General features: G+C 53.2%; 1 protein-coding gene across 5 annotated transcripts in view; it reads left to right on the top strand.

Annotated features, from left to right (window-relative positions):
• The window catches only part of CPNE5 (copine 5), a 95,496-nt gene that overhangs the window by 57,384 nt on the left and 19,093 nt on the right, over positions 1-19,019 (top strand). For 3 of the 5 annotated variants that reach the window (XM_030795649.1, XM_030795648.1, XM_030795650.1), the window contains 4 exons: positions 1,082-1,185; positions 4,915-5,019; positions 14,550-14,591; positions 15,989-16,064. In XM_030795649.1, coding sequence (XP_030651509.1) covers positions 1,082-1,185; positions 4,915-5,019; positions 14,550-14,591; positions 15,989-16,064 — 327 coding nt within the window. Of the gene's footprint in view, positions 1-1,081; positions 1,186-4,914; positions 5,020-14,037; positions 14,280-14,549; positions 14,592-15,988; positions 16,065-19,019 lie in introns of those variants that run through there. The other 2 variants (XM_030795652.1, XM_030795651.1) reach the window with 2 other exon arrangements.

Here is a 19,019-nt window from a genome sequence, read left to right as displayed (position 1 = left end):
AGCCTGGAAGACAGAGTGAGACGCTGTCTCAAAAAAAAAAAAAAAAAAAAAAAAAAAAAATAGGAAGGGGGGACATGTGAGGGAGTGGAGTGACCCCAAGAGCAGGGCAAGTCCTGGGGTCTGGACGACAGAGCCCTGAGCTCAGCTGGTTTGAAGCTGATTTGTCAGGATGCAGAGTTTTCAAATTGCAGAGGCCACACGGGAGGGGTGAAGGGGATGACAGGGACATCTCTGCCCAGTGCCTCATTGGCCCCAGAGAGTTGAGGGGCTGAGGGGTCCAGATATCCTCACCAGGGCCCAGACACCTTCTCTGCGTGTTGGGTCAGCTGGGGCAGAAAGCAGGACTGGGGACTCAGCAGGTGGGCTCTGCTTGGTCAACTTGGGGAAGCCACTCCCTGCTGTGAGCCTTTGGCTTCTTAGCTGTGAAATGGGCCACAGACCCCACCGTATCTACCTGAGAGCATTGGGTGAGCCTCTTATGAGTTGGCGGGTGTGAAAGTGATGCCGAAACTCGAACTTTGTCCAGGAACCACACATAGGTGTGAGGTGGTGAGGCAATGTGGCCAGAGAGAGGGCTTTGGGGCTTGCAGATCAAGCTCAGACTGGCCTTGGGTTTGCTATGTCACCTTTCCGAGCCACTCAGTGAAAGTGTAATGAAACCACATGTGTTCACATCCATCAAGGGGTTGCCACGTGCCTCATTCTGCCAAGTAAGTCACACCCTTGATCTCATTTAGTCCTCACGGAAACCCCGCGAGATGTGTGCTATCATCAACCCCATGTTCCAGAGGGGAAACTGAGGCTCCAAGAGGTCACCTACGTTGCCCAAGTTCACACAGAGAAAGTGGCAGAGCTAGGATTCAAACTGGGGCAGCTGTGGACTCCACGTGCTTCCCCACCCAAGTGGTCTGCTGGGCCTGCCAGGGGGCTGTCTGAGGATGCAGTAAGGGCCTGGCACTTAGTCGGTACGTTCCAACCAGGGCTGGTGCCTGGACTCCTCATGCTTGCCGGGGTCCGGGAGCTGTGCTTCCAGCTTCCACCTTCCCCTGCCTCACACCCTCTTCTCCCTCCCTCCCACCAGGATGTCGCCACCATGCAGTTTTGTGCCAACAAGCTGGACAAGAAAGATTTCTTTGGGAAATCTGACCCCTTCTTGGTATTCTACAGAAGCAACGAGGATGGAACGTGAGTTTTCTGGTGGCACTTGTGCACTGCGCCTTCTCGTCCCTTCTGGGGTCAAGGATGGATGGGTGGTGGTGACTTGCTGGGCAGGGTGGCTTGGGCCCGTCTCCTTCTGCTCTAGAGAGGGCAAGGGCTCTGGGTGGAAGTCCGGGGCCCCAGGGCAGTGCCCTGGGCACCTAGGTGTGGTCGGTGGGAGGTGGTGGCAGCCTCCAAGCTGGTGGTGCCATTCTGTGGGTCTCAGCGATGGTACTGAGGGGTGGGGGCTGGGTATTTCGAGGGCGGGGGGACTAGGCAAAATCAGGGCTACGGCAGGAATCGGGGGCTCGTGCCTCATGGGAAACCTCTGATAGCTCCTTCATTCTACACAAATCAGCTCCTATCCCCAATCCCAGCCCCCTGTCCCCACAGCCCTCTGAGCAGCCCCCGGCCTGGCTCCCCACTACTGCCCCCGCAATAGGGCCAGTCTGGACCCTTTCCCCTGCCTGGCCCCACACTCTGCCATAGGCTTCATTTGAAATTCCAGACTTTGAAGCCCCTATTTCCTCCTCTCTTCTCCCTGATCTAGAAGCCGCCCACAATAAGATGGAAGCATGCACAACATGTTGGCAAATGTAGGTCAGCAATACCCGCAGGGAGACAGATTCTGGGTGAAAGGTCTGGGGACCTAGGTCCTCCCCAGCAGCCTGTTGTGTGACCCTGGGCAAGTAAGACCCCTCTCTGGGCCTGTTTTCTCGTCTGTAAAATGAACCAGTTGGATTACGTGATCTCCACAGTCTTTAAGCACCACAATGCTGGCAGGCTGTGGCCACTTACAGGCTGGGATTCTGCAGAATGAGGAAGCGATGGGGCCAGGGAGGTTAATTAGAGAAGTGCTGCTGGAGAAGGGAAACTTGGAAGCGGATTTTAAAGGAGAGGAAGAAAATGGGTCCCTGCCGTGCGGGTCGGGGGAGCAGGGAAGAATAAACGGCTAAAGAAGGGAGAAACGTTTGGGCAAAGTAAGTGTGCCCAGAGGGCAGAAAGACCTTCTCCCCAATTCCCCTTGAAATTGTGTGTGTGTGTGTGTGTGTGTGTGTGTGTGTGTGTGTGTGTGGTGGGGGGGGTGGGCAGGGAGTGGCGAGGAGGAGGTGTGTTTCAGTTCAAGGGAAAACTGATTTTTTCAAACCTTGTACAAAACAAGGGAAATTAGGTATGATCATTTGCATGACAAAAGGATTCTTTGTCTCACCGAAGGACTCCCAGAAGGATTTCTTTAAATAATTCTGTTGACTTTGACTTGACTTGATCTTGGGGAGGGAAAGGCCTGCGTGTTGTTCCGGGCGCCCACACAGGCCCCCTCCAGGGAGGCAGAGTCAGGGTCAAGCTGGGCTTGTCTGGCTGGGGCCGGCTGGGAGGAGGAGAGGGATTTGGGAGCAGGAGAGGGGTGCGCTGCAAAGGGTGCTTGGGAACGATTGCTCCAGCGGAGCGACGTGTAGGATAGGTGGGGAGGGTGCGGGGAAAGGGAGAGCCTCGTGACCGACATGGTGAACAGGTGGGAGGTGCTACCAGCTCCCACCCTGGAGCTGTGCCGTGGAAATGCAGGGGGAAGGAATTGGGGAGGGGAGGAAGGGGGCAAAAGGACAATGAGGGGACCTCACTCGCCCGCACTTGGAAGGGAACCCAGAGTGTTTGCAGAGCAGCAGGAGAACTGGTCCCATCAGACCCCGGAGGTCTGGGAGTTTATTTGGGGGCAAGTTTCATTTCAAGTGTGAGCTGGAGCATTCTGGGGGCAAGGAGACACTGACCCTTCCTGGGGGATCCCATGGGGCACTGAAGAAACTGATCCGGAGGCCCACCTAGAGGTGGGCCAGTATCCCGTCCCTGTGAAAGGGCGACGGCTGCGCTGGTGAGAACAGGGTGGTCACTGAGGGTTTGCGGGGAAAAGAGTGGAAGGCCTGCAGAGACACCCCCAGTTAGGAGGAAGGTCAGTGAGAGAGCCAGGAGAGGGAACTGTCACACCAGCCACAGGAGGAGGGACAAGGCAAGGAGGCACCTGCTGTGCCCCTGGAGCTGCACCTGATCACTTAGAACACCTGGTGAAGCTTGGCTCTCAAGCGAGAGGGGGGAAAGGGAGAAGTCAGTGGTTCCAGAGGTGGGAGGCTGCAGAGGGTCCACGGGGGTCTGTGTGATGATTGGGGGGTGGTATGTGGAGCCTAGCAGGGCTTCTGCACAGTATCATCCCCCATCCCTCTGGGACCACCCATTCCCTACTCCTTGTTGTCCCTCCAGCTCCCCTCCCCCCACTGCCCCAGGCTTCTCTTCCTGCCCCACCTGCCTGCCCCAGTCATGGGCAGCTGTGGCCCCTCCTGCTCCCATCCCCATTCCCATCCTCACCACCAGCTCTGAGGCGTGTGGGGAGGTCTCCCACATGCATCTCCACACTCCAGTGGGTGGGCGAGAAGGAGCAGGGAAGAGAAACGCTAAGCCATGGTGACAGAATGACATTTTGACTTGAAAATTGCCAGAGAAGAAATGACACCGGCTGTGTGGGTATGGGCGGAGCCCAGGCATTTATTCGGGCGGCCTTTCCAACCAGAGATGTAGCTGAGGTGGGTGCTGGGAGATCTCAGAGAGACGCCCCTGCCCCCAGCTCAGCCCTGGTAGTGGCTGCCCATCCGTGTGGCAGGGCTGGCCTCCAGGATGGGGTCAGCCAAGCATGGCATGGGGCGTGGGCAGGGACACCAGATTCGGGCCCATCTGGGATAAGTCAATTCTGTACCTTTAGTTTGCAAAACAGGTTCATGGATTCAGACGGGAAAAGCAGAAAGGGTCTTAGAGATTGTCTGAGTTAGGGGCTTTAATTTCATTGGATTGACATACCAGTGAAAGCTATGGAAACTCACCCCCCAAGAAATACATTGATTCATTTAAAAAGAATTATTGAATACCTACGAAGTGCCAGGCACTGTTCTAGGCACTAGGGTTGTGCCAGTGATCAAAAAAGACAAAAATCCTTGCTTTTATGAAACTTACATTTTAGTGACAGATCCTGAGCAGAATAAATAAGGAAAAAATAGACTATATCAAAATGTCAAATGGTGACAAATGAAATAGAAAAAAAAAGTCTGGGAGGAGTCTAGGGGGTATGAGAGGCAGGAGACCAGGCAGTTGTCAATTTTAGATATGGTAGTCAGGGGAGGTTTCGTGGATATGGTGTTTGAAGGTAGTGAGGAGTGAGTCATAAGGATGGAAATGGAGGAGAGAATATTCCAGGCCCGGGGAGCAGCAGGCACAAACAACCCATACACCTAATTTCTCCTAGTGTTTCCAGGTTCACAGACCCCTGAAGTTCATCTGCTCATCCTTCTGTGGATTGCAGATGGAGAATCTTTGATACAGGGTAACTGCCTGGGTTTACAGGTGAGGAGCTGGGGGCCCAGAGAGGGGAGAGCTTGCTCAAGGTCACACAGTGAGGTGTGTAGCAGGGGCTAGAACCCAGGGGTCCTGACACCCTGGGACTTGTCCCCACCTCCAGGTCCTCACCTGGTACAGGAACCCTTTCTGCAGCATCTCCAGCAAATGGCCGTCTAGTATCAGCTTGGCTGCTGTCGGTGACGGGCAGCTCATCACCTTCTGAAGCCATCATTTCCATCGTCCGTGAACCAGAGATGTGAACCAGCTGACTCCTCTGTTGACCTGCATTCGCCTCCCTTGGGTTTGGGCCTGACAGCCTTTCCCTCTCTTCTTCTTCACCAGGTTCACCATTTGCCACAAGACCGAGGTCATGAAGAACACCCTAAATCCAGTCTGGCAAACTTTCTCCATTCCCGTGAGAGCCCTCTGCAACGGCGACTACGATCGGTGAGATGAGAAAATGTCCCTTCTTTTTTCCTTCTGCTTCTGGGCCCTCCCCAAGCACAAGTGAGGGAGGCCCCATTCATATTGTCGTGGTCAGTCCCATCAGTAGAAACGAGGCCTTCTGGAGTTGTGCAGTGGGGGGTGCCCTGCACAGTCTGGAGCTTGGTGAGCCCCTCCACTCTTCCCCTGCTGCACCCAGCAATATCTGCCCCTTCATAGCCTCACAGATCCTCCTCTTCCCACCTGCCTCACCTCTTTCCCCTCTGTCTGGCATCCCCACTGGTGGGAAACTCCCAAGGCTATGGGGATGGGAAGTGCCCAGGATTCCAGGGAAACCCAGATGGGTGTCCCGGGTGCCCAGGCCTGGAGCTCAGCAGCTTGTCTTTTCATTGTTCCCAGTGGAGGAGCAGATGGCAGCAGGGAAGCAGGGTGTTGATGCAGGCAGAGGCAGCTGGTCCCAACTCCTGGCCAACAGACTGGGGAGTCAAGATCCCAGGGATACATCCTGCCAGCCTAGTTGCCATAAACAAACGGGGTGGAGTGCAAAGAGCTTCTGGGATTTCTTTCTCTTTTTTTGGACAGGGTCTCGCTCAGTCACCCAGGCTGGAGTGCAGTGGCAGTGGCGCCATCACAGCTCACTGCAGCCTGGACCTCCCAGGCTCAAGCGATCCTTCCATCTCTACCTCCTGAATGTAGTTGGGACTATAGGCACCTACCACCACGCCCAGCTAATTTTTTATTTTCGTAGAGACTGGTTTTGCCATGTTGTCCAAGCTGGTATCAAATTCCTGGGCTCAAGCAATGCACCCACCTCTGCCTCCCAAAGTGCTGGGATTACAGGTGTGAGCCACTATGCCCGGCAGATTTTTTTTGTTTTTTAATTGAGATGGGATTTCACTCTTTCACCCAGGCTGGAGTGAAGGGACATTTTCTTGTCTCATCGATTTCAGCTCACTGCAGCTTCTGCCTCCTGGGCTCAAGCAATCCTCCCACCTCAGCCTCCTGACTAGCTGGTACCACCACCATGCACCACTATGCCCTGCTAATTTTTTTGTGTTTTTGGTGGAGATGGGGTTTCGCCATGTTACCCAGGCTAGATTTTTTGTTTTAACATATGCCTGCTCTTATTACATGTTGGCTATCATCTTCATCATCGTTTGAGTGTAGATTGTTGAGTGTAGATAGATACCAAATACCTGGTTGCTAACCCTGACTCTGTGACCAAAAAGCACCGTCAACCTGGGCAATGCTTGACCTGTCTGAGCCTGAGTTTCCTTATCTGTAAAATGGGTATTAAAATGTCTGCCTAACTCTACAGGACTGTGCCTAAAATACCAAATTCAGCATCTCATCCACAAATGTTTAGGGAACCCCTGTCATGTACCAGGCACTGTGCTAGATGCTGGGAAATCAGCAGGGAACAAACGTGCAGTCTTCACCCTTCACCCAACCTCGTGGTGTTTACATGCCAGTAGGGGAGGCAGACATTAATCCAATAATCACAAAAGGAAACATGTAATTATACATTGTAGCAAGTGCTGGGAGAGAGTGGGGCCACCCAAAATGGGAGCTGTGAGACTGTGTTGGTTTCTGTTGAGTCAGGAGAACCCATCCCTGTCTCCTGGTGATTGCTGCAGCTCAGGTGAGTGAGCTGGTAGGGGGCTCATGGGCAGGGCTCTCTGGACAGCTAAGGAAGCTGGGCCTCTTCGGGCCGCTCCGACAGGAGACTGGGGTGTCGAAACAGACACCTCGGGTCAGGCGTGGTGGCTCACGCCTGTAATCCCAACACTCTGGGAGGCTGAGATGGGCTTGAATCCAGGAGTTCAAGACCAGCCCGGGTAACATAGTGAGACCCCCATCTCTACAAAAAGAGAAAAAATTTTAAAATTTAAAACCAAATTAAAAAAATTAAAACATTAAAAAAATTATCTGGGTGTGGTGACGCACATCTGTGGACCCAGCTACTCAGGTGGCTGAGGTGAAAGGATCACTTGAGCCCAGGAGTTCAAGGCTGCAGTGAGCTATGATTGCACCACCACACTCCAGCCTGGAATGCTGTCTCAAGAAAAAAAAAGAAAACCTTAAAAACAAAAAAGAAAACAAACAAACAAACAAAACCAGACCCCTTGGGGCAGCTGGGAGCCTGAAAAGGCATGTTGAGGGGATGATCAGCAGATGAATGGCCTCCAGGCACCCCTGTTTCCCTCCGAAGAAACCCCCAGGCTGCCAGTTTGAGACATGAGCTTGTTCTTTTTCCCCTCTCTTGGCTGGGACAGAAAAGCCACAATCTGTTCCACAGGTGGTCATTGAGTGCCTCCTGTGTCCCAGCGTGGCGTCTCTAGCTGTGGGGCATTTAAGCCAACAGAGTCGCATTCCCATCTTTAGGGAGCCTGTGGTCTGACCACAGGGAGCACAGATGTGCACATGTATTTTCGACAGATAAATAAGTGCACAAAATAAGACTGGGAACAGAGATTGTCTTAGCTCTGCAGTCAAACAGTCCTCTGTTACACATCTAGCTGGCTCCTGGGGCTTCTAGAGTGGGTGAGGGGATGAGAGGACGAGCTGGTTGGAGCAGTGAGTTCTAAAGAAGGCCCAGGAAAGGCTGGAAAGTCAGGGGAGGAGGATCCTGGAGACGGGCACGGGAATAAAGGGAGATGGAAACAAAGTGAGAGGAAATTCAAGGTAGGGGGATGGGAGAGTGTGGCAGTTAAAGTCTTACAGGGCAGAAGGAACTGGGGATCCCTGGTTCAACTGTCCTGAGGTTGCTGGGGGCCCAGCCGGCACCCCACAACCCTGTATTTCTAGGGAGGAGCTCCCAGAGTTGCAGAAGCCAGATTTGTCAGGGACAGTGAAAGGGGCAGCAGGGCTTGGAGGCCTGGCTTCACCACTGGGCCATTGGAGGAGGTGGGTATTTATTTGGTGGGAGGGGCAGGCTCCCCCTCTGAGGCAGAGTCTAGCCTCATCTCGCTGCAGGATGGCTCTCCCCCATGTCCAGAAGCAGATCTTCCATGATGTGACTGACAGCAGTGTTAATCAAGGAGGCCAGGCATGTCACTCTGATCAGGCCTGTCCGCCTGTCCCCCCACCCCCAAGCCCTGGTGTAACCCACGCACCCAACAGACACTCAGGAGGTGCCAGCATCAGAAGGCCCTCCAGGGTAGGCAGGCGAGGGCCCTGTGCAGGAAAATGAGGCCACTGTCCCCTCCTTCTAAGACACCTCTGGGAGCCTCACAGAACATAGTTGATTTAATCCAGCAGCTGTGTCTTCCAAGCCAGTCAGGCCCCAGGCACTGTGTTGGGTGCTGTGGGGGCGTATTGAGCTATTGGACCCAAGCCTCCCTCTCAGGTTGCTCCCGGGCCAGTGGGGAGACAGATAGGTCATAATAATAGCGAAGACTCGTATAGCACTTAACCATGGACCAGGCCCTGCTCTAAGTGCTTTATGTATAGGAACTAATTTAATCCCCCCAACAATTAGCTCGTTGGATCTTTCCAACGAGCTAATTGTAAAATGCGCCGATGCTAGCTGCATTTTACAGGTAAGGAGACAGAGAGGCCCTGAGACATTAAGTCACTTGCCCAGTGTCTTGCTGCCAGCCGATGGTAGAACCAGGATTTGGACCCCGGCAGCCTGGCTCTAGATTCTGTGTTGTTGATCCCTATGCTCTGTTGCCAAATAGCCAAGACATGGCATGACAGGGCTGTGACCAGGGTGCATCTGGGGGAGGCTAACTAATGAGCACCTTGCTCAGGGGGTTAGGGGCAGTTCTGCTTTCTGATTAGAGGTAGGGAAGCTGCTTGGATTGGTTTTAGTCCTCAAAGCATTAACGTCCTTCTGGCTTTAATACCAAATAATTCAGGGGAGAGAGGAGAGGGGAGGGGCAAGAAGGAAGAGGAAGACCCAAAAGGCCTTGGTACCTGCCTGGGTGAGGGAGTGAAAGAGGGGAAGGGATGACGGTTCAGCGTTTGAGGGCAGGAAAAGGTGGCACCGCCGACAGAAATGGGCAGTGTGATCGGGAGCCAGATTCTTACTCACACAGATTTGTGTTCTGCAGTTCTTTTCACAGCCTATCTGCAACCCATTTAAAAAAAAATTATCCTTCTTAAGTTATAAAGATTATGTTTGTTGTTTGAAAATGAGCTGCTGCTGTTGAGAGGTTGGGGAAAGAGAGGTAAACACGGTTTCAGCCACATTGAAAGGAGGCAGCCGTGGACCAGGCACAGCTAAAGCAGGAGGGGACAGCAGTCTGGGGTCCCCAGGATGGGGGTGGCAGAGATCTGGTGCCCTGAGAGGCCCTGTGGGTGATGCCGGAGGCCAGGAGCAAGAAAGAAGAGGAGATGGTCAGAGGGATAGGAGGGAACTAAGAGGAGGGCGGCACGGTCAGGGAGCATCCCCTCCTATTGTGAGAAGAGGCACAGGAGGATGAGAATCCGGGCCTGATGAGAAAGGGCAGTGTTCTTGGAATGATGGGTGTAGAAACCAGGTAATATGATGACAGTTACTGAGGACCTAGGACAGGGACCAAGTTGTATTCTAATTGGTTTAAATGCATTATCTTATTTTGTGAATTTAAATTTTACAATAACCCTAGGAGCCGGATCTAGTGCTGTGCCCATTTTACAAGGGAAATAGAAGAGAAGATATTACATAACTTGCCAGAGTAAGGAGAAGCTGCATTTCCCTCCTGTTGAAATTGCTTCTGGCCTGGCCATCTGGCCTGGAGTCTCCCTGCCTTTGCTATGTGTCCAGTCCACACAAGGCCAAACCTGAGTGACCCAGCTGAGCAGAGCTGAAGTCACAGGAAGTGGCATCAGGGTCAGTGCCAATCCAGCCTTCCAGTGGGGTAAACTGGGGTGATGACAAGAAGTACTTCCCCTGACTTCCTGGAATTTGCCCTACTCTTTTAATCATTCTGTGACTTGAGGATTTGTCCCTGTTAAACCACAGCTGTCTGGGTCAGGCTGCTCACGCCTTGATGCTGAATGAGTAGATTTTAAGAGGGTGTTAAGTGTGGAGTCCTCACCTGGAGAGAGGAAAGGAGTCACCGCAGCTTCCCACTTCTGCCTGGCACCCTTGATGTATGAGTTCCTTCTCTTTTGCATCCGGCTACAGATGAGCTCCCAGGAGGGCCAGGCACCCTATCAGGCACCTCCACAGATGGCCTCGATGAAGGGCGTCTTACCGTTCTCGGTATTCACATGCAGAAGCTGAGGCTCAGACAGGAGGCACAGTCACTGCGGCACTGCCCGGTGTCGCGCAGGGCAAGCTGGGGGCTGAGATTGCTGCCAGTCTCACTGCCTGCCCCAGATGAGGCCCTGATGCTCCTCTTCCTGAAGAGTTGAGTGTTGGACTGACTCAAGTCCATTTAAGGCAAAACCCCTCAGGGCCTGTCAGCCCTCGGGACTTGTAAGCCGCAGGGAAACCTTCCCCCTGCCAGGCAGAGGCTCATTAGGAGGCAGACCTTGCAGCTCAGCTGGGAGGAAACTATAGATAGAGCTAGTTGGTGTGCCGTGGGGGCAGCCTGGCGTTTTGGCTGGTGCCTCTCATCCTTGCTGGCTTGCCCAGGCTCACACATATCTGGCTCTGTCTTTGTGGCTCTAGGTGTCCAGAGGCCCAGGTCACTGACTCTTGGCATCACCACTGACCAGCTGTGTGGCTCACGGAAAGCCACATACTCTTGGCCTCCTTTTGTGATTTTGTAGAATGAAGGAATTATTTACCTGCACAGCCCATTTCATCAGGTTGTTAGGAGCTCTCAGTCAGCCAACAAGTATGTATACACCACCTGATATAGGCTAGGCACTGTTCTAGAAGCTGAAGATACAGCAGTAAGCAAACACACAAAAATCCCTGGCCTCGTGGAGCTGATATTTTCAAGAAGCTTGGGAATTGTCTGGGAGACAGGAGCTTGGATAAAGGGATTGAGTGTTTTAGACAGGAACAGAGCAACACGTGTACAGCGCTGACCGTACGTGGAGATCGTTTACTTGCACAGCAACTCCAAAGTGGGTGTGATTTTTCTCAATTTGGAAAGGAGGGGAGTGTCTGAGGGTTAAGCCAGTTGCTCAGGGCAACAGACCTAGTACTTAGAAGAGCTGGGACTGCCAGCCAGGGCTGCTCACCCCACAGCCGAAGGTCTTTTCTGCCCACCTTGCTGCCACCTAGGTTAGGCCTCTGTTCTGAGCCTTTGTATGCCGGATAAGGTGTTCATTTGGTGGTCTGCAGAAGCCCATTTCATTTTCCCACACCCAAAAAGCCTGTTCTCTTGGGTGCTGGCCCCAGAAATCACAGTCAGCTGGACTGCAGCTTTTGCTGGCCCTGTGCTAAGGGGTTGGGAGCCAAGGTCAGCAGGTGACACGTGGCATCTGCAGTAACTTCAGGCAGCCCAGCCAGGGTGGACGGCCACAGAACTGTGAATATGGCTGGGCATGCTGGTTCATGCCTGTAATCCCAGCATTTTGGAGGCCAAGATGGGCAGATCACTTGAGGTCAGGAGTTTGAGACCAACCTGGCCACCATGGTGAAACTCTGTCTCTACTAAAAATACAAAAATTAGCCGGATATGGTGGCATGCGCCTGTAATCCCAGCTACTCAGGAGGCTGAGGCAGGAGAATTGCTTGAACCCAGGAGGTGGAGGTTGCAGTGAGCCGAGATCGTACCACTGCACTCCAGCTTGGGTGACAGAGTGAGACTCTGTTTCAAAAAAAAGAGAACTGTGAATAGAGTAGTCAAAGCCTTATTTGTCTTCTCCCCATGGTCTTCCCCCTGTCTCTGGGCACTATTTCTCTCACCTCCTTCTCTCCCAAGGCTGGAGTTGCAGCCTTTGAGCTAGTCTGACCCCCAGGCTGCAGCCATCCCTGGAGCCTTAATGGAGGCCAGGCCGAGTTTGCACAGGAATCTCATTCAGTGGTCTCAACCTGGGTTGCAAGTTCAAATCCCCTGGGGAGCTTTTAACAATTCCCATGCCCAGGTTGTACTCCAGACCAATTGATCATGAATCTTTCAGGTAAGACATTGGTGTCAGTATTTCTAAAGCTTCTCGGGGGCATTCCAAAGTGCAACCAAGCTTGAAAACTAGTGCTGTCTTCTAGAGAAAGTCAGTGGCTCTGGCTGCATGTTAGAATCCAGCAGAGAACTTTTCAAAACTACCCAGGCCTGAGTCCTATCCAGACCAATTAAATCAGGCCCTCTGGCCTGGGATTAAAACTTTCCCCAGTGATTTTGTGGATATCCAGGGCTGTCACCATGACTGGGGTCCTCCTCCAGCCTCTGAGCATGTGGCCATCACCCATCTAGTCACCTGAGGGGCTGGTATTGGTGGTCGGAGGAGAGCTATTCTTTGCTGGGGTCTCTGAAGGTCCCCTGCAGAGCTTAGCGGTCTGGGGAAGGACTGGGAGGCCACTGGGCAGAGGTAGAGAGACTTCAGCCTTGTGGGGCCATGACCAAAGTCCTGGACTGGGAGTCCGGGCCTTGGTCTTGTTCTGGCTCAGACCCTCATCTGGGTGACTCTGGGCAAGTCACTGGAGGCTCTTAGGGCTCGATTTTCCCATCTGACAGTGGGGTGGAGGCCATCACTCCAGAACACACACAGCACAGTCACTAGGGAAGCCTTGAAAACAGATTCCTGCATCTTGCCCAGAGCTGGGCCTGGGAGTCTGTGTCTGAAAAGCTGCCACCGACTTGGCCAGGCAGTCAGGCTTGAATTGGGAGTTGCAAAGCCCAAGTACCTAGGCTCAAGTGTCCCTGATTTAAGTAAATTTCATACGAAAAACTATCAGAGGCTGGGCGCCGTGGCTCATGCCTGTAATCCCAGTACTTTGGGAGGCCGAGACGGGTGGATCACTTGAGGTCAGGAGTTCGAGGCCAGCCTGGCCAACATGGTGAAACCCCGTCTTTACTAAAAATACAAAAAATTAGCCAAGTGTGGTGGCTCACGCCTGTAATCCCAGCTACTTGGGAGGGTGAGGCAGGAGAATCACTTGAATCCGGGAGGCGGAGGTTGCAATGAACTGAGATCATGCCATTGCACTCCAGCCTGGGCAACAGAGCAAGACTCCATCTCGAAAAAAAAAACCTGTCAGAGCACAGCCAAATGATGAAGTGGAGAGAAGGAGGCGTTTTTGTAGAGACCCTCCCATGCAGCAGGCGGCTTTACTGGCTTGTTCTTGCAGCTATTCTGCAAGGCCGTTATAACTTCTCCTTTCAATGGTGGTTTATGGCTCAGGGAGATTAAGTGACATCTCAGGTCCCATAGTGAGGGGCCCAGGTCCAAGCCTAGGGCCGTCCTGGTCTTTCCACTCTTTCCAGCTCATCAACCCACCTTCAGGGGCTTAGGCGATTTTTTTTCCTTTCCACAATAATTCACCTCAAAGAGACATGGTTTTTTGTTTTTCACAAGAATCTAAAGGATTCCTTTAAATGGTGGGCTTCTATGCCTGCCCCATTGTACAGGAGTTCTGGTTTACAGAAATCCAGTCTGTGCACAGCCTATCAGGCATTCCTTCGTTCAGAACAGTTTCTGCCCTGCTGCGGTGGATCTGTCGCCTACCCCTGGTCCAGAGGACGCTCATCTGAAAGGAGGCAGCGCCTCCTCCTGGGGGGGCCACAGAAGCCCAAGGCTGACTCCTGGCAGGCCCGAGGAGATGGGCGAGATGATGGGATGTTAACAGAGATAGGCCCAGGGAGCTGCGTCTCTGCACCCCACTAAGAACTGAAGGCTGAAGACCCCAGCTCCCCAGGCCCTTCCCACCTCCCCTGCTGTGGGGTCCTGGCAGCTCCCCTGTCCCTGGGCATCCCTAGAGGACCGAGCAGCTGGCACCAAGGGTTAACCGCAACCCTCCACCTCCCTCCTCCCAGCTCTGGTCCGTTAGCCTGTTGCCATGGGAACGTGGCTAAAAATAAAATGGGCTCTCAAAGCCCATCCGCATGCATAGGAGTCAAAACAAACTAATTAAAGCAGCCAGGCTAAAATATGAAGATAATTACACCCTCACTCAGGAGCCAGTCGTGGGGATGGAAAAGCTCAGCGGGCCATCCCCGAGCCAGGGCCCTGGGCTCCTCCCTGACGTGCAGGGCTGGCTCCCACACCCAAAGCCCTCAGACCCTCAACAAGCAGTCTTCTTCCCCTCTCCTCCGCCCTGCTGAGGCCTGAGATCCGGGGAGCATCACACTCCCACCTCCCGGCTCCTCCACCCCTGGTAAATCCACAGTGCGGCTCCATGCTGAGCTTATGCCCCTTCTGCAGTGGCCAAGAAGAAGGTGGGGTGAACTGAAGTCTGCAGCTGTTTTTCCCACATCCTCCTTGAAAGGCAGTCCCTGCACAGCCCTGGCTGCCCTTTTCCTAAGGCCTTTCCTAAAAGGCCTCAAGAGAGATCCTTGTCTCTCAGGCCGCTGCCTCCCCACCCAGGGCCCTGGGGCCCAGAGGGAGTCCTGGCCTCCCCATCTGGTCTGGGAACACGAAGAGGGCCCCATCCTCAGCCACTTGGGTGTGGGGTTGGGTCCATCCCAGCAAAGGCCTTTGTTTTGCAGGACCATCAAGGTGGAGGTGTATGACTGGGATCGGGACGGCAGGTAAGCAGGCAGGAGCGCAGGGGCGAGAAGGTGAGTGGGGATGGGGACAGCCACTGGGGAGGAGTTTGGGCCCTGCCCTCCCATGGGGAGCTGTGACCAGGCTCCCACACGCAGCGGCTCTGGGGGTGAGGGAGCCTGGGTTTGTGTGTGTATGTGTGGGAGGGGTCCTCTGCCGCAGTAGCTCCTCCCCATCCAGCTCCACGGAGGCACCGAAGGACGTCTTTCCTGCAGGATATGGTGTGAGGGGCATAAGAGGCCTCCTTTTCTCCAACTAGCTGCCCAGGGACCCGCCAGTACCCACAATCTCCCCACGCGTGGCAGAATTTAGGGCTCTCTGGCTGGATGCCCCAGGCCAGCACATTGACCAAGGCCCTCTGGCAGTGACCGGGAAGGTTAAAGGAGCCAACCCTGGGGTCAGTGGGAGTTCTGCCGTGTACAAGTCTTGGCCGTGCTTGATGTAAGCACTCCAGAAGGTGTCGGCACTTCAGAAAACACTTCCAGCCACCCAGCCGGACGTCGCTCTCATTGTGTTTTAAAAATAATCTTATTAGAGAAGGGCTTAATGAACACCTTTAAGTCCATCACCTGAATTTAACATTTGTTAAATTTTATTATATTTGCTTCATCTATGTTTTGCTAATGTAGCTTAAATTATAGACATCGTGGCATTTTACCTCTAAATACTTCATTGAAAATGTCTAAAAAATAAGGGCACTTTCCCACTTACCCACAAATGCCATTATCATACTTGACACATTGAACAATATTCTTTTTTTTTTTTTTTTTTGAGATAGAGTCTCGCTCTGTTGCCCAGGCTGGAGTGCAGTGACACAATCTCAGCTCACAGCAACCTCCACCTCCTGGGTTCAAGCAATTCTCCTGCCTCAGCCTCCGGAGTAACTGGGATTATAGGTGTCCGCCACTACGCCCGGCTAATTTTTGTATTTCTAGTAGAGACGGGGTTTCACCTTATTGGCCAGGCTGGTCTCGAATTCCCGACCTCAGGTGATCCGCCCACCTTGGCCTCCTAAAGCGCTGGAATTATAGGTGTGAGCCACCGCTCCCAGCCACAATATTCTTAAGTACCATTCACTATTCATTTCACATTCAAATTTCCCCAATTGTCCCCTAAATACCCTTGTTCAAACAAGGATCCAAGTAGAAGTGGGTGCTGTTCTTCCAGGGCTCTGCTCTTTACTGGGTGACAATTGGGTTTCTTCCTGTGTGGGCAACAGTGGGCTCTCTTCCCATGGACCCAGCCTGTCTGCTGGTGTGTGCCCCTGGAGTGGAGTCCCGGGTAGAACTGGGAGCCAGAGAAACGGATGTGTGCAAGGCTGGGGCTGGGCAGAGGCAGGGCACAGCCTGACCTTGGTCTCAGCAGCCGTCTTCCCTTGCAGCCATGACTTCATTGGGGAGTTCACCACCAGTTACCGGGAGCTGGCCCGTGGGCAGAGCCAATTCAACATCTATGAGGTGAGGTGGGCACCCGAAATCCAGGGTTTGCACTGCTAAGTGGCCCAGTCACTGAGGACTGTAGTGAGCCATGCACTGGGCTGGGGGCTTGGTATGTTTTCCTGTGAGAAAGGGGTTATTGTCCCATTCTACCGTTAAGGAGACCAAGTCTTGGAGAAGTGTGAGAACTTGCCCAAGTTCCACCATTCAGTAAGTGGCAACATCAAGACACAAACAACCCAGACTTGGCTGATTCCAAATCACTGAGTTATAGTGCCCCCATAAAGGGCACTGCCCACAAGCAAGAGAGACAGGAGCACGGTGGGGGCCAGTATACGAAGGTTCTGGTCTTGAGACCTGAGGTCCTGAGTTCAAGGTGGCCTTGTGCTTTCAATCAGAGCAGTTTCAGGGCCTGCTGAGTATCTTACCTGTTTCAGAATGAAAACTTCAAGAGAATGAGGTCAGGATACCTTCCTTGTTCTAGCCCCAGAGCTGGAGAGCCTCGCACAAGGCACCTGATCTCTCTGGAGGTGTAACGGTAGCATTTGCCCTCAAGGGACAAGCCTGCATGTGTGTGTGTGCGCGTGTGTGTGTGTGTGCGTGTGTGTGTGTGTGTTCTCCCTCTTTTTTTTTTTTTTTTGAGACAGGGTCTCACTCTGTTGGCTTGGCTCACTGCAGCCCCAATCTCCCAGGCTCAAGTGATCCTCCCACCTCAGCCTCCCGAGTAGCTGGGACCACAAGCATGCACCACCATGCCCAACTGGTTTTCTAAATTTCTTGTAGAGACAGGATCTCGCTATGTTGCCCAGGCTGGTCTTGAGCTCCTGGGCTCAAGCAATCCTCCTGCCTTGGCCTCCCAAAGTGCTGGGATTACAGGCCTGAGCCACCGCGTTCCACCGTGTGCTCTCCCTTTTGCAACTCCCTCCCCACCTTCCAAATCTAGCTCAGGTCCTTCTCCTCTGAGAGGTCTTCCCAGCCACTCTTGTCCCCGTGCTTTCTTTCTTGTCTGAACTTCCACAGACGTCACGGTTCATGCCAAACCCACTTAATGGCAGATACTTATAAACCAAATAACTGCTTGGGTTCGTATCCTGACTCTACCACTTACTAGCTATGTGACCTTGGCTAAGTCCCTGAACTACTCTGTGCCATGCAAACTGAGAATTAAGTAAGTTAATGGAACAATGCCTGACCCAGAGGTCAGCACTGTCTTCTGTCACTATCTGCTTAGCACTGTGCGCCCAGAGGTTCACAATTTACAACCACCCTACCATCCTGGCACTGTCCTCACGCTAGCAGCCACTCAGCCAGCAAAGTTGAAGAGCTGGCCTTGAGTTCCATCACTGAATCCAAATCCCATGCTACCCCCACTCCTTTGTCCTGTATGTTGGTTCTGAGTGGGCAGGTCTTGTGTTCCAACTAGACTTTCCAAGGGCTGGTGAGGTGACAGCCCTTTCTGTTGCCTCCCCTCACTGGCCAGGGCACTGCCCGGCACACAGTAGGTGCCTGTTATACATTCACATGCTGAATGAGATTGAACATGGCTATTGTGAAGATGGAGTGTGGATGAATTTCTTTGAAAGGGCTCTAGTACAGTACATTGCTTTGTTTTCTGCATCTGCAAAGAGAGAGGCTGTCTTTGTCCCCGCTCCCCCTGCCCCCAGACCCCAGGCAGAGAGAAGCAGACGCCACCGTTCTCTGGCCTCCTTTGAGGAGATTTAGGGAGGTGAAGGGAAGGGGTCAGATCTCTCGGAGCTTGGCTTCTAAAGGTGCTTGACAGGCCCAGGAGGAGCCGTTTCTCTCGGGCTAAGAGCAGAAAGCATTCAGTTGACTTGTTTTCTCAGTTGTTATCCCTGCTTCTTTGTAATCGACAAGAGAAAGTGCCACACTGGGAGGCAGAAGCACTGTCTCCACACATCGGAAGGCCATCAGCTGAAAAAGGAGCTCAGCTCTGGCAGTCCCAGGGAGAGGCTGGTTTGGGGCAGGAAGGCCTTGCTAGAATCAGAACTGCCTGAAGAGGGAACAGGCTTCAGCCAGTAAAGACCCGTCCCTCGGGCCCTGGCAGTGACCTAGTGCCAGGCTCCTATGTCCAGCTGTCTGTTGGCACCCCCTGGGGCTCAGCCTTCCAAAACTGAACGCATTAGCTAAACCTCCCACAGCACTCCCCTTCTCCTGGCAAGCCAGCTTCGTCTCAAATATTCCCATTATGGGGGCTCAGGGCACTTCGGGAGTCATACTTAACATCCCCATCCCTCACTCCATATCCAGTCCATGACCAAACACTGCTCTTCTACCACCCATGTTTTCTGACATTGTTCCCTTCATCTCAGGCCACCACCACCAACCTCTTCATCTCCCCCTTATGGGGCTTTGCCACAGGCTCCTTTCTTCCTTCTGTCCTCTACACAGTAACCAGCATACTCCACCAAAACAGTGATCTGACCACATTGCTCCCCTGCTTAACACCTGTCTAGGGCATTCCACCCACCACCTTAGCCTGGTTCGCACATGGGAGGTGGGAAGAGATACTGAAAGATGCCCCCACCCCAGCTGAGATCCACTGACCTGCACGGTGAAGTTCCAGGCTCCTTCATTCAGGATGCGGTTTCCCCAGCCAGCCACCCGCAATCTGTGTATGCATGCTTTTTGTTTTGTTTTTTTTGAGACAGAGTCTCACTCTCACCCGGGCTGGAGTGCAGTGGCACAATCTCGGCTTACTGCAACCTCCACCTCCGCCTCCAGGCTCTAGCGATCCTCCCACCTCAGTCTCCTAAGTAGCTGGGACCACAGGCACACACCACCACCCTGGCAATTTTTTTTTTTTTTTTTGTATTTTTGGTAGAGACGGGTTTTTGCCATGTTGCCCAGGCTGGCCTCCAACTCCTGAGCTCAGGTGATCCACCCGCCTCGGCCTCGCAAAGTGCTGGGATTTCAGGTGTGAGCCACCACGCCTGGCTGTGCATGTAAATAGAAACA

This window comes from Nomascus leucogenys, chromosome 17 (genome assembly GCF_006542625.1).
Source record: "Nomascus leucogenys isolate Asia chromosome 17, Asia_NLE_v1, whole genome shotgun sequence".
NCBI classification, from domain to species: Eukaryota; Metazoa; Chordata; class Mammalia; order Primates; family Hylobatidae; genus Nomascus; species Nomascus leucogenys.
Note: the sequence above shows the minus strand (reverse complement) of the source record. Positions and strands in the feature narration are given on the sequence as shown.